At 40.1% G+C, this 15,948-nt stretch overlaps 1 protein-coding gene across 1 annotated transcript; it reads right to left on the bottom strand.

The window, feature by feature from the left end:
* Positions 1-7,127: 7,127 nt before the first annotated feature.
* On the bottom strand, positions 7,128-11,873 carry LOC143510083 (uncharacterized). The gene is made up of 4 exons (XM_076999096.1): positions 11,711-11,873; positions 11,473-11,634; positions 11,305-11,394; positions 7,128-7,527 (listed from the first exon to the last, which is right to left on the bottom strand). Exons 1-4 carry the CDS (start codon positions 11,867-11,869, stop codon positions 7,282-7,284), a joined length of 657 nt encoding a protein of 218 aa, XP_076855211.1. The 5' UTR covers positions 11,870-11,873; the 3' UTR covers positions 7,128-7,281.
* Between the last annotated feature and the right edge of the window lie 4,075 nt (positions 11,874-15,948).

A 15,948-nucleotide genomic window follows, 5' to 3' on the forward strand; every position in this document is an offset into this window, starting at 1 on the left:
TGGGGGGTGCTCCAGGAGTATGGAATCGGGGGTCCTCTATTAAGGGCTGTCCGGTCTCTGTATGATCAGAGCAGGAGTTTGGTTCGCATGGCCGGCAGTAAGTCGGACCTGTTTCCGGTGCATGTTGGACTCCGTCAGGGCTGCCCCTTGTCACCGGTCCTGTTCATAATTTTTATGGACAGGATCTTAAGGCGCAGCCAAGGGCCGGAGGGAGTCCTGTTTGGAGGCCACGGGATTTCATCTCTGCTATTTGTAGATGATGTTGTTCTGTTGGCAGCTTCAGGCCAGGACCTTCAGCATGCATTGGGGCAGTTTGCAGCCGAGTGTGAAGCAGCTGGGATGAGAATCAGCACCTCTAAGTCCGTGGCCATGGTTCTCGACCGGAAAAGGGTAGCTTGCTCCCTTCAGGTGGGTGGAGAAGTCCTGCCTCAAGTGGAGGAGTTTAAGTATCTCAGGATCTTGTTCACGAGTGAGGGAAGAATGGAGCGTGAGCTCGACAGACGGATTGGTGCAGCTTTCGCAGTAATGCGGTCACTCTACCGGTCCATTGTGGTGAAGAAGGAGCTGAGCCAAAAGGCGAAGCTCTCGATTTACCGGTCGATTTACGTTCCTACTCTCACTTATGGTCATGAGCTTTGGGTAATGACCGAAAGAACGAGATCGCAGATACAAGCGGCCGAAATGAGTTTCCTCCGCAGAGTGGCTGGGCGCACCCTTAGAGATAGGGTGAGAAGCGCGGTCACTCGGGAGGAGCTCGGAGTAGAACCGCTGCTCCTCCACATCGAGAGGAGTCAGTTGAGGTGGCTTGGGCACCTGTTTCGGATGCCCCCTGGACGCCTTCCTAGGGAGGTGTTCCAGGCATGTCCCCCGGGGAGGAGGCCCAGAGGAAGACCCAGAACACGTTGGCGAGACTATGTCTCTCGACTGGCCTGGGAACGTCTCGGTGTTCCACCCGAGGAGCTGGCTGAGGTGTCTGGGGAGAGGGAGGTTTGGGTTTCCCTGCTTAGACTGCTACCTCCGCGACCCGGCTCCAGATAAGCGGTAGATAATGGATGCATGGATGGACTTTACAATTACCCACAAAGACTGAACACCAACTATTAAATACCAGAAATAAATTACCAATGAGACACAGCTGAAGGGGAAGTAACATGGGGCGTGACTGAACAGACTAAAAAGTGATACATGATTGACAGGGAGGCGGGGCTAAACATGATGCCTCCTTAAAATATCAGCATCACCTCTATTCCGTGACCTACAGAAAGCATGGTCTATACTTGCTTGCAAAGTGAACATACAAGTTACTGTGTTTTTTGGATTCCTTTTGGAAAAATATTAGGCCTGAAATTTCAATGTGTTTCAATAATTTTATTAGTTTTTAATATGTGACTAAAGCTGAGGTGAAATGTGCATAAATGTTTTAACTGGGACTCCATGGAAACCATGGTGGTGTTTTTGACTCTTCTGAAAGTCTATAAATGGTCTAAACAAAGATTAAAAGCAATACAACACAAACAGACCTTTTAGTGTTTTTTGTCTTTAGTTTGTTACACTCACATCACGCTTGAATGTCTTATAACAATCGAAACATTACTTGGTAGCAACTAATACACTGAAAATAAATACCAGTTTGCATTTATACATTATGAATTACACTGTATTGTCATTGCATTATGATACTTCCCCTGGCTATATCTCCAATAGTCTACATTGACTTTGATGCATTCAAAGGAACTGGTCAAATGTTGGAGTACAGATCAGCACACCAGGACGATGTACTTTACACTGCATTCCAAATAATTATGTAAATAATATTTTCCCTGATTTTTCTAACTGGTCGAGGCAAATGAGCCAGTATAATAAGTCATCACCTATAAGAGTATAAATTGAATTTTATTGAACAAATCTCCCAATTATAACAGTATATTCTTCAAAAATATAAAAAAGCTCAAAAGGAGAAGATTGTGGTCACACCTCATGAGTTTCTCTCCTTTTATGCCCATAACAGCCAATGACACAGACAGGCCCGTTGACAGTCTTGCTGGGGCCCGGGACAAGAAAGATTCATGTACCCCCCCCCCCCCCCCCCCCCCCCCCAGCGCGAGGGTTCGCGCGAAAATGACGTAATCGCAGTGGCTCCGCCCGTGCGCGAGGGCCTCGCGCGCTGTCGGTTCGCGAGGTCGTGCACCTCTCGAATTTTGTAACTTCGTGCGCGCCGCGCTTCAGCGCAATGAACAAAGTCATGTTTGTAGGGTTCATAAACCTTTATAAGGTGGAATTAAAGCACGTGTACGTCACTTTAAAGGTCCATTTCAATATTGTCCAGCACGTTAAAATGAATTAAGTTAAATATTTATACATATACTCGAAATGATTCGAAATAATTCGCTTTTTATCACATTATTTAATGGTTGTTTATTTTCAAAACGCCCAATCTTAACGTCTTCACGAGAACTGTTCAGTCAGACAGCTATTTGTTGTGAAACGAAGTAGTTACAATTTCAAGCATTTTCAAGTACTTTACCCTAAATTCCAGCACTTTTCAAACCTGGAACACAATGCAACTTTAAAATTCGTCAGGTAAATGTTTTTCCTTTCTTTTCTGCGCTCCAGATTTCTGTATTTACTTTAACTATCCACCACTGTATTTCCCGCTGTTGGGCGGATACCGGCCGGCTACAGTCGGTGCTGGATCAAACCATTTTCCAGTGGGAGGTGGGGGTGTATGCACTTAATGGAAAATATGCAGATAGGTAAAAAACATATATATTTGAGCCATTGAGCTTATTATGAGTACATAATTTTATATTAATGAAAGATTTTAAGATTATTTAAAATTATAGACTTTAAATAAAAAATAAATTGCTGGGATCTTTGATGGGCCCCCCTGGCCCTAGGGCCCGGGACAACAGACCCGGTTGTCCCCCCCTGTCGACGGGGCTGGACACAGAGGTATTCTTTGCAGGATGAGATGGTACATTGTCATGCATGAAGATGATTTTGCTTCAGAAGGCATGGTTCTTCTTTTTGTGCCATGGAAGAAAGTGGTCAGTCAGAAACTATATACTTTGCCGAGGTCACTTTTACACCTTCAGGGACCCTAAAGGAGCCTACCAGCTCTCTCCCCATCATTTCGGCCCAAAACTTGACTTCACCACGTCCTTGCTGACATCACAGCCTTGTTGGGACCTGGTGGCCACCAACCATCCACTACTCCAATCCAACATCATCCACTATTGTGAAAGGCTGTGAATCCTTAACAGTCATATTCACCAATGCTCTGTCAATCATTTGTTGTCTTGGCCCTGAAAAAAATATAGAGATATGTTACATGTGTGTATTTTGTACAATTGTACTGTGAATCAGTAAAATTGGTCTTATTGTATCTATACTAATCTATAAAGGAAGGTGACCATTAAAAAATAATGCACAGGATTCACAAGAAAAAAGAAATAATGAGTGGCTTTACATCAATGAGAGAATATGTAAACCGATAAAAAAGAGTAGGCAATACCTTGGGTACTTGACTGACTTGTTGTCTGGATGTTTTCATGTTTTGCTCGAAAAGGTCTTCGCATTGAGGTGTTATTGTTGTAAGCTAACTGCTGAGAGCAGACAAGGCATTACACCCGAAGCAAAATATCCACAACTTTGGAATGAAATGAATACAGTAATTGTAACATTTAAACATGGTGAGCGTCTGTGTATTAAAATTATTAAGTGTATTGACTTGAAATATTGTATACAGAATAGATGCTAGTTAAAAACAACTGGACAAGTTTTGGAAAAAGTGTAAAATTTGTTTTTAATACCTTTTTGCTTAAGTATGTACACAATAATCTGTATGATTGTTTCATTTAAGACTGCAGATGTATTTACAGTAAATTGGCCTTCATCTAAAATCAGCTACAGTCATCCAGCTGTTACTGAGTGATGTCCTGAAGGGTTCAGAAAAGTGCAGGTATGACCATCATCCATGAGTGTCATAATTATTAACACGTGGTCACACATTCAAAGAGCAGGAGAGAGTCTTTATTCACAAAGACATCAGGATGATCATCTTAAACGATGATTGGCTGAAAGAAACAGCAGAAACAAACTTAAAGGAACACTAAGAATTAACAGCAGTACATAGATAAAACATTTAATCTTAACTTCACACCATTAATGTGGTCACCATTCACCACCATACTCCACTTTCAGGGTTCAACGCACTTTCTCTTCCTTCAGGTTTGTCTCTGTGACATTTACATCCTGACACCCTACAGCTGGGGTTAGAGGTGTTACTATAACTATAACCTGACCCTCTACAGCTGGAGTTATATCTGTTACTATAACTACAACCTGATGCTCTACAGCTGGGGTTAGAGATGTTACTATAACTACAACCTGACGCTCTACAGCCGGGGTTAGAGCTGTTACTATAACTACAACCTGACGCTCTACAGCTGGGGTTAGAGCTGTTACTATAACTATAACCTGACCAGGGGTGGAAAGTAACTAAGTACATTTACTCACATTACTGTAATTGAGTACTTTTTATGAGTAATTTGTAATTTTCTGAGTAGTTTTTGAAATGTGTAATTTTTACTTTTACTTGAGTAAATTTTGACCCAAGTAGTTTTACTTCACTAATTTTGAACGCCCTCACATTACTGAGCAAAAAAAATATTGATGGTGAAAAATTTAATGCGGGCAGAAATTTAAACTTCTGAGTCCCAGAACTGAAGGCCAATTGCGTGGCCTTGCCTTGCTCGCGCCCTTTCCATTGTCTCATAATCAGGTCATAATCTGGTGCACTTATTTCCAAAAGGATGAGATTGTTCTATCTTTAAATCTTCTATCTATCATGTTCTGTGGGATCCTGTGGACATTTTACTGTGAAAAGTGGAATCCTGTGCGCACTGTATTTTGAATAGTTGGATCCTGTGAGCGTTTTAAATAGTGGAATCCTGTACATATTTTGTTTTATTTTGAGATGTGGGATCCTGTGGTCATTTTATATTTTATTTTAAATGTGCCATATTTTGTCAATTGTGCTATTTTACACCGAAATTTGTCCTCCGCTTTTAACCCATCTGTGCAGTCAACACACACACTGTCAGTCCTGCCTCCCTGTTTGTACTCTTATTTTGAAATTCATTGAGTCTGGTTTCAGTGTGTTTCTGTTCACTCATTGTTTGTAACCCTGCCCCCCATTAGTGTTCACAGGTGTTTGTACTTGGTTTCCCTTGATTTCCCCTGTATTTTATCCCTGGTTTCTGTGCAGTCTGTGCTGGTCATTAGATTGGTAACATCTCTGTGGTTCATAGTTCTGTCCAGTGATTCCTGTATATAAGTCTTGTTATTGTTGGTTTTGGTTAGTTGTATTAAATATGAATGACTCTCTCCTGGATTTGACCCTTGCCTGTTTATATGACCCTGATTTTGGATTGCCCTTCAAAACACCTTGCTCTGCTCAGCACATGCGTCCACCTCCTCACTTCCAGCTGCCACAAACGTTGCACACACCCACCAGTGATTACTAGGGGGCTGTGGTGCATACATGCCCAGAGCGGTGGGCAGCCCTAACCCGGCGCCCGGGGAGCAGTTGGGGTTAGGTGCCTTGCTCAAGGGCACCTCAGTCATGGCCTCAGGTCTGGGAATCGAACCCACGACCCTCCGGTCAGAAGACCAGTTCCCTAACCACAGGACCATGACTGCCCATATTTTGAGCTGTGGCAAGCTGTGGGCATTTTATTGTGAATAGTTGGATCCTGTGAGCACTTACTTTTAAATTGTGGGATCCTATGAGCATTTTTAAATTTTTGATGTGGGATCCTGTGGGCATTTTATTGTGAGTAGTGGAATCCTGTTATGTTTTAGTTTGATTTGTGGCATCTTGTGGGCACTTAATTTTGTATGCATTTTGTTTTTTGAATAATTTGTAATTTAAATTTCTTTATTCTTATAATAGTGTTGTCCGTTGGACAATAGGACTGAAAATAGTTTGCACTTTATGGTACAGGTTGTGACTGTCCTTGTGCTGTGAGGATGTATGTTCCTGAGCCCAGCTGATCTTTTGCAAGTGTGGATGTGCACTTAAATACGCTTTGAAATCAATTAAAACAACTTGTGCTGATTTTGGTTCATGATTCATCCATGCATTAAATAACTGAAAATAACTAAGTAACTTAAGTACATAAATTACATTTTAAATGAAGTAATTTTGTACTTTTACTCGCGTAAATTTTGAGATGGGTAATTTTACTTTTACTCTGAGTAGATTTTAGGCAAAGTAATGATACTTTTACTCAATTACAATTTTTCAGTACTCTTTCCAACTCTGAACCTGACCCCCTGTATCTAGTATGAGCATCTTGTACATAGCAAACAAAGCTTTAATGCAGAAATACACACATTTTTTTGCCTCGATCCGCCATCTAGTGGTGACCATGTGCTGCAACATCAAATTCAGCACCTCAGCTATTTATTCAGTTCTTCATGAGCAGAATGAGGTGTGTTGCACTGGGTGAGGGAGCAGTACTCCTCTAGATCTTATTGGTAATGCTACTATTAAAAATCTCCAAACATACAAGTAAAAATACAATCATGGAGACTTTAATCCCAGATTCTACAGAATACAAAACAATATCACAAAACAATGTTAAAAAACCATCTTACAGAACAGAAACAATATTACAGAACAGTATTACAGAACAGTACCTTATGCTAAGCTACATTCACATTAAAAGAGAAACCTTTAAGAACCTCCATTCACTTCACCACATGAGACAAGTGCCTCCATCTCTCCATCACATCACACCTGCATGTTAACTGTGCCTGTCTTAGAAGAAATTTTTACTGTACACAATCTGGACACAATACCAGTCATGAAGCTTCTAAAATAACTTGAGCATAACATTTAAAAATAATCAGAAGGAAACTAAAGAAACTAACCCTTACCACAATTCAAATGAATTAAAATGAATAAAGCAAATGTAGCATTCCAGAAGATGTAAACGCACTTATTCATTAAACTCTGCCTTTTGTCACTTTGGTGTAAATAATAACATTATAACACCATCTAGGTTAAAATAAAATAAAAAACTTTGAATATATTTATAAAAACAGATTGAAGAAGTGGAGATGTTTTATAATTGCACTGCAAATGTCTTCATAAGGAAGTGAACTTGGGGATCGTATCACAATAGATAATGATGTGAAAATGGGGTGAAGTTCCCAGTAACCCTGTTAGACTATTAGACAATGTCTGTTGCACAAGACATGTTTTTTTCTTGTTTATGACAAAGAGGCACTCAAGTTATGCAGTAAAGGTTCTTGAAGCAGTTTTGTAACATTCATGCCCATAAGTATGGCAAAGCTGCATGGCACATCTTTGAGGTTGTGTAGTACAATAGTGTCCTCAGCCACAACTGCCACGTTAAAGATCTCCTGAGGCAAGGCCTCCTGTAGAACACCTTCATAGCCTATCAGCAGGCCAACCAGCATTCCCCTCATAGCCACATCCAGTGTCTCAGCATGAGCCTTCAAAATAAGAAAAAATGACCGTAACCATTTTATCCACAAGTGCAACGTTTACACACTATAAAGTCTATTCAAATTTCTATCATAACCCAGTTTTCATTTTTGAAATATTAACTGTGGGAGTAATTATGAAAGAACAGTTTTTAAATTTCAACAAATAGTTATTTTATTTGTCTCTAAGCCTAAAAACAATAAGCAATTTTATTTTCTGAACTTTGACCTTTGACCTTTATTTTGGTCAGACGTCATTTATAAAAGACTGTGACCCATTAGGGATAAAGTTTTTCCAGTTTGTGTTGTCATTTATATTTCATTTGATTACATGTAAGATAACATAACAACTTGAAAATATAAAACTAAACAATGCTTTCAACATTTATAGACTTTTTGGTCTGGAATGACTTTTTAAAAAATATTTAAGTTACAAGTAAGTTCATTGCATCAACACCTATATGTGATGGAGGTTACTATTGTAGAAAGTATTGTAATCTTGAACTATTCCTATAATGTCTATCATGAAACCATCTATCAACTTTATAACAATCTTTCAAATTCATATAATAATGGAACCATCTCTTTCAACTTATTTGTCATCACAGAACTTTGGACTTGGAGTTCATGTATGAAATTCCTTTAGGCAGTTATTCTTGGGTGTGAAGCATAAATGTACTCCACATTTTTCACACATTACTCTGGTCTGAGCTGTGCAGCCCTCCTTCTTGCAGCGACCTTGTTTGTCTGAATAGTATGGCCAGTGAGCAGTGCCATCTTTCCTAACCTCTTGTTGTGGCATTGACTCTCTCTTTCTCTTCCGCTTCACGTCAGACCCCACAGAGCTGGGTCGGCCACGTTTCAGATGACTGCTTGCCCCTTGCTTACAGAGCACTTCAGCCACTGACATCTTGAACTCTCTCAGTCCAAGCTCTTCTTTGCCTCTTTGCACACATGCATAGTCTCTGCGATAGAGAAGCCATGCGTTTACGCAGAGCATGTCCATGAGGTGAAAGAAAATACGCAAGTACCACTTTCGAGATCGTATCTTTGTACGGTACAGGGCAATCAGTGAATCCATCAGGTCCACCCCTCTCATGTTCTTATTATAGAGCATTACAGAAGACGGACATTGCACATCTCTGACCTCTCTCAGCTTCCTGTCCCATCTCTTCACGGTACAAGTTGGATGGGCCCCTGCAAATGTGCTCAACAGAGTGACTGTGCGGTTGTCATGCCACTTGGTGGCAATGAGCTGCCCACCTTCATAAGTGGCAACTCTTTCATCAAAAGCTCCACGACCCACTGACTTCAGATCTTTGTCAGTTTTCATTAAACAACCCTTCAGTCTGTTGGTTCGCACAGTGCCAAGACAGTAGATTTTCTTCTTTGCCATTTCTATTTCAAGGCCTGTGCTTGTGAACCAGTTGTCATGATATAGTTTGAAGTTTTGTTCTTGTGGTATAATGGATGCCACTCTCAGGACTATGTTGCTGCTGGCACCAAGATCAGGCATCCCATTCACTGGTTGGATCTTACCTGTGTGAAACTCAAAATTATATGCAATGCCCTTGGAGTCACAAAGCACGTACACTTTGTAGCCCCACTTATGGGGCTTGCTTGGGTTGTATAATTTCAGGCAACTCTTTCCTTTGTAAGGAATTATTTGTTCATCTACACTGAGATGTTCATCCATTGGAATATTGTTCATGCTGTCAAGCGCAAAACTGAGCAATGGTCTCAGCTTAAACAGTGGATCTCTGCACAGGTTTGCAGGGCTGAGGTCCTGACTGTTATCATTGAAATGTAGGTTAGCTTTGATTTGCTCCCATCTTCGCATAGGCATTACATCTGCTATCTTGTCAATGCGTGTGCCAGCCTGCCAGCACATTCGTGTTGCTGGTATCCCATAGACAGACATGTGAAAAGCAATCCCAATAAACTGCTCTAACTCCTTCTCAGAACAATTCAGAGGTGAGTTGATGTCTTTTTGCACAGAGTAAAGGTTAGATTGCTCAACAATGTGCCGAAGACACTCGGGGGTGAACATCTGCCTGAAATATTGAGTTGGAGAGAAGACCTCTGACACAGAGAGGAGGGTACGGCTCGAGAAAAGAGACCACCTCCCCGTGGCTGCGTGTGCGTGGCTGCCTGGCCATGGCACAAACGCGTTCCTGATCTCGCGCATGCTCGTTCGTGTGCAAAACGATGGCCGACGCCAGCGTTTAGTGTAAGTTAAAATACCTCGTTTTTGTAGACAAACGAATCTTACATTCTAGTCTTGTATTGGCAGTGTATATGTTCATAAAGTTACTTTATGGAGAGGAAAACATTTAAGAATAGCCTGTTAAGTTCTCTGCATTGTAAACTTCGCATGGGAACAATGATGCTTGACAAATTGGGAATACCAATCAACTGTAAATTGAACAGTGTTTAAAGAGGGGAAGCCATGCGGCTTTTACAAAAAATAAAGTTCTAAATGGAAATATTTTGTTTGTGTGTTTTCATGTATTTCTACCTGAATTTTATCTGCAAAACATTAAGTTTAATGTGCATTGAAGTTTTCAAATCCTTTGCAAACATCCTTATAATGCCATGTAGGATGTTTCGTAAATACAAAGAGTGAAGGTATAAGTAGTATATGTAGTTATTTATGTAGAAACGGTAAATTTGCTAAAAAAAAAAAATAAAAATAATTACTTTTATTTAGAAATTCCTATCACGTGAGACTATAACGGAACTTCACCAGCGCGGTGCAGCCAGGATGAGAGAGCCATGGTGAGAGAGTCTCCCAGTCTCGCGCCGTATACTATTGGACACAGATGGAAGTTGACCTCCCCAGATTGGGGCAGGATAGTGAACACAAGCATGTGTCCTCCATAGCAGCCTACGACTTGCTGCACCTGACTGACCTTCATCCTGACCCTCATCTTCAGTCTCACTCTCTTCGGACGCATCACTATACAGCTCGTCCTGTCTCATTGGCATATTTACAATGACCTCATCATCTGAGCTGCTACCCTCACTGTCTTCACTACCCTCAGGAATAGGTAGAGCTTGTTTTCTCTTCCTTCCATAAAATATACTGGTATCCTAAAGACAAAACTGTTCGTTATATCTGAAAATGTAGTTGCTGCAATGCTAACACTTTATTGTAAAATTGTATACCCTAATGGTACTTTGTCATTTCTGCATGACATATGTTCTTTTAGTCAAAAAAAGCCTTTAATTTTAATAAACTACTGTTAAAATGAATAAAGATGTTAGTAATCATATTAACCTACAAGCATGATTTTTTGAGAAGGAATCTAAATACATTTTCTACTGCAAAATGATCTTACCATGGCACCTATCTACTGTGTGGCCGAAAGCATGGAACTGTGTCACTTGTTTCCCCTAGATACCAAAAAGTTTGGGCAAATGATGAAATTCTTCAATTTTATTGGCTAAAGTGGAAGTCATGTGATAGACTTAAAACAAAATTTGATTGGTTTAAGGTTTAAAAAACATTTTAAAATGTTTTTTTCTCCTTTGTAATTTATACATGACAAAGTCCCATAGAGGGTTAAATTCTAATGGTAACCCAAGAACTAAAAATGAGAAACACCCACCTAAGCAATGTATTGCCAATATAGAACCAATACAGTATCTGTGATAGGCTATAGTAATACTGATTTTGTTGTTACAGTGACTTTAAATACTTCATTACTCATTCATTACTCATACACTGATATTAAATGTGTGCATGCAACCACAGTTCTGCTTTACAGTGAAAGTTAGTCTTACATCACACATCCTGACCACATTTGCTGGCTCTTCAGACAGGTAGTAAGGCAGACCAAGCAAAGCTGCAGTTCTTCTTCTCTCATTTGTGTTCTACAGAAAAAGTATACTGTAATATTCAAAGTGTTGACAAAATTGTTGTATTTTACTTTCTTCAGATCAAACACTTACATCATTTTCAAGGCAGTCCAAAATGTCTTTGAGTGCTTGCTTCTTTCCAGACTTGGCTGCTACTTTGTACACCTCCAGCAGTCTTCGCACCAGAGCATCAAGTCCATCAAGAAAACACTGGTAAAGATCTATGGCGACAACTCTCTTGAACTCCACCTGAATCTGAGAAGACACAGACATTAAATAATAGCTACGTACAGCACTTCTGAACACATTATCCGACATAGCACGTGACTACCTGTCTCTCGGTGAAGAAGCCTGGCCATCTGTTGAAGACCTCTGCAATAAGCGGCTCATCACCTATGATCTCTTGTCTCCGTTGTGAAAATGTAAGAGTCATCAGTTCATCCAATAGCTGAAGATAAGGATTTTTCTTCTGCATTTCAAGCACCATCATCTTGCGTTTCTCCTCTGCATTTTCTGAATTTTGTCCTTCCAGTGAATCTGGTAAATAATTTACTTCACCCTTTTTTGATTTCTTTAGACGTTTCCCTTTTGCATCACCAATTTTCCTTTTGTTAACTACCACCTCTAGGCATCCTGCTGCACTTAGTTTTTGCCGATAGTTTCCCATTTTAAATTTAAGGCTGTGAAACCACGAGTACCAACCCTTTCCAAACCCTGGCTCCTTAAGACAAGGATGCTTCTCAATTAGTCCTTTGGCTACACTCTCATAGTGATGTCTTTCAGGATACGCACTAATCTTTGACATACTGTCTGCCAGAGAATCAAGAATATCAGTCTTCACAGCTTTTGGAATAATCATCACAGAACCATCCTTTGCATACCTACAATTTGCTTCTTTCAGCAAAAGTTCGACATCATGTGAGAACTGTGGAATCAGGAAAGGTTCAAGCCATTCCAATGAACTCCCACTACCTGGAGATGACCGGCTGCATGTGTCCAATGTAGAACAGGACAGGGTGGCATCAGCAGTGAACAGTACTTTTAATGTTGCTCGCTCCACTGGAAGATTTTTGATGTCAGTCATGTTGCACAACTGATTGTTGAATTCTGGATCTTCAAACTGTAAAATAAACTGTCCTCTCAGTCCAAGGTTTGTTCTTAAAACTGCATATAGCTCCTCAACACTTGCAGGGACATTTTCAATTGTGAGACGTCGGATTTCACTTTCCGATATGATGACTCGAAGCAGCATTGTTAAACACTTTAAACTGAAAAGAAGGAAACAATGCACACAAAATTTCACACATACACCATGAAATCCAATTATACACGTGCTCCAAATGCTCCTTTATCACGTCACAGGACAGGCATTTCTTTAATGATGTGAATGTGTACAATAATTGTAAGATTAAATAAAATACTTACAGTAGCTTTAATTCAGCAAAAATGTCCTGGGCGTGACAAGCATGAGTCCCTGAACAAGGTATGACACAAGTGGTATGTAGTCATTAAGATCCTCTGGTACTACTAAAAGACAATCGGCAGTGCTTTTCTTCACAAGATGATAACTTCTCTAATGCTCCACAAAGTATGCCATAAAAGGTCTTATAATAAAGCAAATTTGACTGTCCATCACAATACATATTTCCAAAATTCTGCCGAAGTCTGGTAGTCCACTTGTGCTTCCAACAGACAGGATCATTCCCTTTGTATACTTTGTTCCTTTTAAGGTGATGCTAGGAGTCAGTACAACAGAGTGAATGTTACCGAACCTATTTAGGATAGCTTGTCTGATCCTGCTGTCCAAGATATCCATGCATACAACAGATACCTTTGCAGTCTCTACTTCTGGTTTGAAAATGCTTGGCATTTCAAAATAGTATGCCAACATAAGCTGATGTCTTGAGGCCAGAGTAAACAGAATGTTTTTAAAATTGCATGCATCACGGACTACCTTTTTGAAAAAGGAATGTTTGGCTTCAAACCTGATGGTCCAAAACTCAGTAAGGGGTCCAAATTTCTGTATGAGCTGAGCAGTGGATGAATGAAATTTGACTTTTATTTGTCACATTCTCTAAACGTGAGTTTTCAATGGAGAAAAAGTCACGCATCCAACTGATATAATTATTATCCAATATACAGTCATGTCCTTCAGGTAACTTCTGTTTACCCTCCACTGTCTGCAGGCCTTGTTGCATATATTTTGCAATTAGTAAATCAATATAGGCCTACAATTAAGACTGTACTGGCCTCGCCGAACGTAGCTTCCAGCTATCCAGTTAGCTAAACACCTTCATTCAATGATCCTCGGAACCACGACGTAGTGTTGAAAATCCTTTATCGAATGAAAGGTGTAAAACTACAATCACAAGCAAAACAAATATGTCACATAAACATAAGGTTTAAATCATACATCAACAATCAATAAAATACTAACACTCACAGGGAATGCCTGATGAACAAGCAGTAAGAGCGGAATGCATCGGCTGTACATGCTCCTCTTCTCTGCTATAAGATGGGAGACACTTCCTGGACCCGTATGTAAGGGTAGCTAAACTGCCAGCAGATTTACTGGACTGGCCAGAACAAAGACAGTAAAAGACCGTAAAGTAGGAGAAGGAGTTATAGGCTACTGAGTGTTGTCATTACATGAATGCAGATGGGCATTTTTCACAGGTAATGGGGAACTTCCCGTTTCTTCTTTCACAAATGAATGTAATTTATGTTGCCTAACAAAACCTATACAACTGAAGACATTCAGCTTAACACATAGATTTGCAAACTCTACCTTAATTATTTGTATGTGGTCATCCTCACGTTATCTATCATTGATTTGGGCTAGTGCGACTAGTTTATCAGGTGACCAGTCGGCTAAAAATGCTTAGTAGTTTAGTGCTGTATGAGACATTTTACAACACAAGAAAATGATTTCATGTTGGGCTTAGAGGGCAAATGGTACGATTTGACTTGATGTGTATGTGACCTGGCTGGTGGGGACGGGAGAAGAAGTCTATCTGTGAGCATGTGTGCTGTGCTGAAGATGCTTCCTTCCACTCGCTGAACTGAACTGCTGCTGCAGCGCATCTGGTGTTAAAGGAAGAGAGAGGTCGGGTGTGTGCGAGGTGGTGGCTCATTTCAGGGCATTGTTTTTAATCGCTCAGGTTTTCAAAAGATCATTTCAAACCGACCTCAGTAAAATGATAATAAAAAAAAAAAAAACAAAAAAAAAAACCGAAGTTCCAAAAGGGCACTTTCATTGATAAAGGGCAGAGTTGGTGGTGCTTTAGCACCACCTGATGTCTATGTGTGCATGCCACTGGAGCTGAGGATAATGTTCTATGAAGTGATGTTTGGGACACAACTTGTTTTCAGGGAAAACGGTCAGAAGCAACTGTCTGTGGTCTGATATTTTGGACTGCAGGTAGCAAAAAGAGGCTGGTGTGAAAAAAGGTGTTGACATCAACTCCACCAAGTCTTTTAGCTCAAGCACTAATTCCCAGGTTTGATCACCTTCTGGAACTCGGTGCCCAATCAGGAATGGCAGGAAACGCACAAGACTCCAGTTTTCGTGTCCATTACCACCTACAGTTTTGTTCATTCTAAAAGTTGATGAAACCTTTTGAGGACGATTTGTTTTGTCAGAAAATTTAAAGGGAAAGCCTTGTATTTGACTGTTAAGTTCTTCCAATGTGAAGTACTTTTTGGAAATTAAATCTGCAAGGCAAAGACTCAGTTCCACTGGTACAATGCCTTCCAGTACATCATGGAGGAAATCAGGTGGAAAGCCCCTACATGTGTGAAAAAATGTCAATCTATTCAGAGGACAGTCTCCTTTTACACCATCAACACACTGTAGTTCTTGCTGCTTCAATACATTTACAGCATCATTAAACAACTCTGGTGATCTTAAAACAAAGTTCCCAGCTCTAACACTGTGCCTAAAGGGTTACAAATTTCAAAGTCATCAATGTACAGTGTTATAGCTACACTTGTACTTTGACCAGACAGAAGTGGATTGTCTTTATAATAATCACCATCTTGAGATGAGCTGTAGTGGCCAGGCTGTTCAGTTTGATTATTTACTCCCAAAGCCTGCAGAACCTCCTCTTTTTTCAAAACTTCAGAAAGTTGGTTTATAATGGGAACATATACAAAACTTTGAGTCTTGTCTTGTGGACTTAAAACATACTCTACAAGTTCTATAACTGTAAAGTATTGCCTATAAAAGGATTGCCTGTTAAAATTGTCTTCTACTGACTTCCTAGTTATTTGCCCTACACGTTCACCAATATCAAATAAATCATCCACAATTTCTTGAACTGCTGATTGGGACACATGAAGAACTGCTTGCATCCGAATGAAAAGGCATGCAAATCGCTTAACAGACTTATGAACAGACTCAGATTCTGGTTCCATCGCTGATGAATCCAATAATGTTAAATAATCTAGGTCATACTGTTCATCATTTCCAGGGGACTGATTGTGACATTTAATATAAAGGTCAGGTTTGAAATCTTTAAATGTAGAAAACTGATGATATCGACTTTTATGTGCAGTAAATGTGGAAAT

The sequence above is a fragment of the Brachyhypopomus gauderio genome, chromosome 3 (genome assembly GCF_052324685.1).
Source record: "Brachyhypopomus gauderio isolate BG-103 chromosome 3, BGAUD_0.2, whole genome shotgun sequence".
NCBI classification, from domain to species: Eukaryota; Metazoa; Chordata; class Actinopteri; order Gymnotiformes; family Hypopomidae; genus Brachyhypopomus; species Brachyhypopomus gauderio.

Excerpts from the sequence above, each read along its gene's own strand:
- LOC143510083 (XM_076999096.1), bottom strand. The coding sequence starts at position 11,869 with ATGATGGTGCTTGAAATGCAGAAGAAAAATCCTTATCTTCAGCTATTG. Across the intron at positions 11,635-11,710 it reads GCTTCTTCACCGAGAGACAG|ATTCAGGTGGAGTTCAAGAG; the intron begins GTAGTCACGTGC and ends GTGTCTTCTCAG. Across the intron at positions 7,528-11,304 it reads ATGTGGTCAGGATGTGTGAT|GCTCATGCTGAGACACTGGA; the intron begins GTAAGACTAACT and ends CTTATTTTGAAG.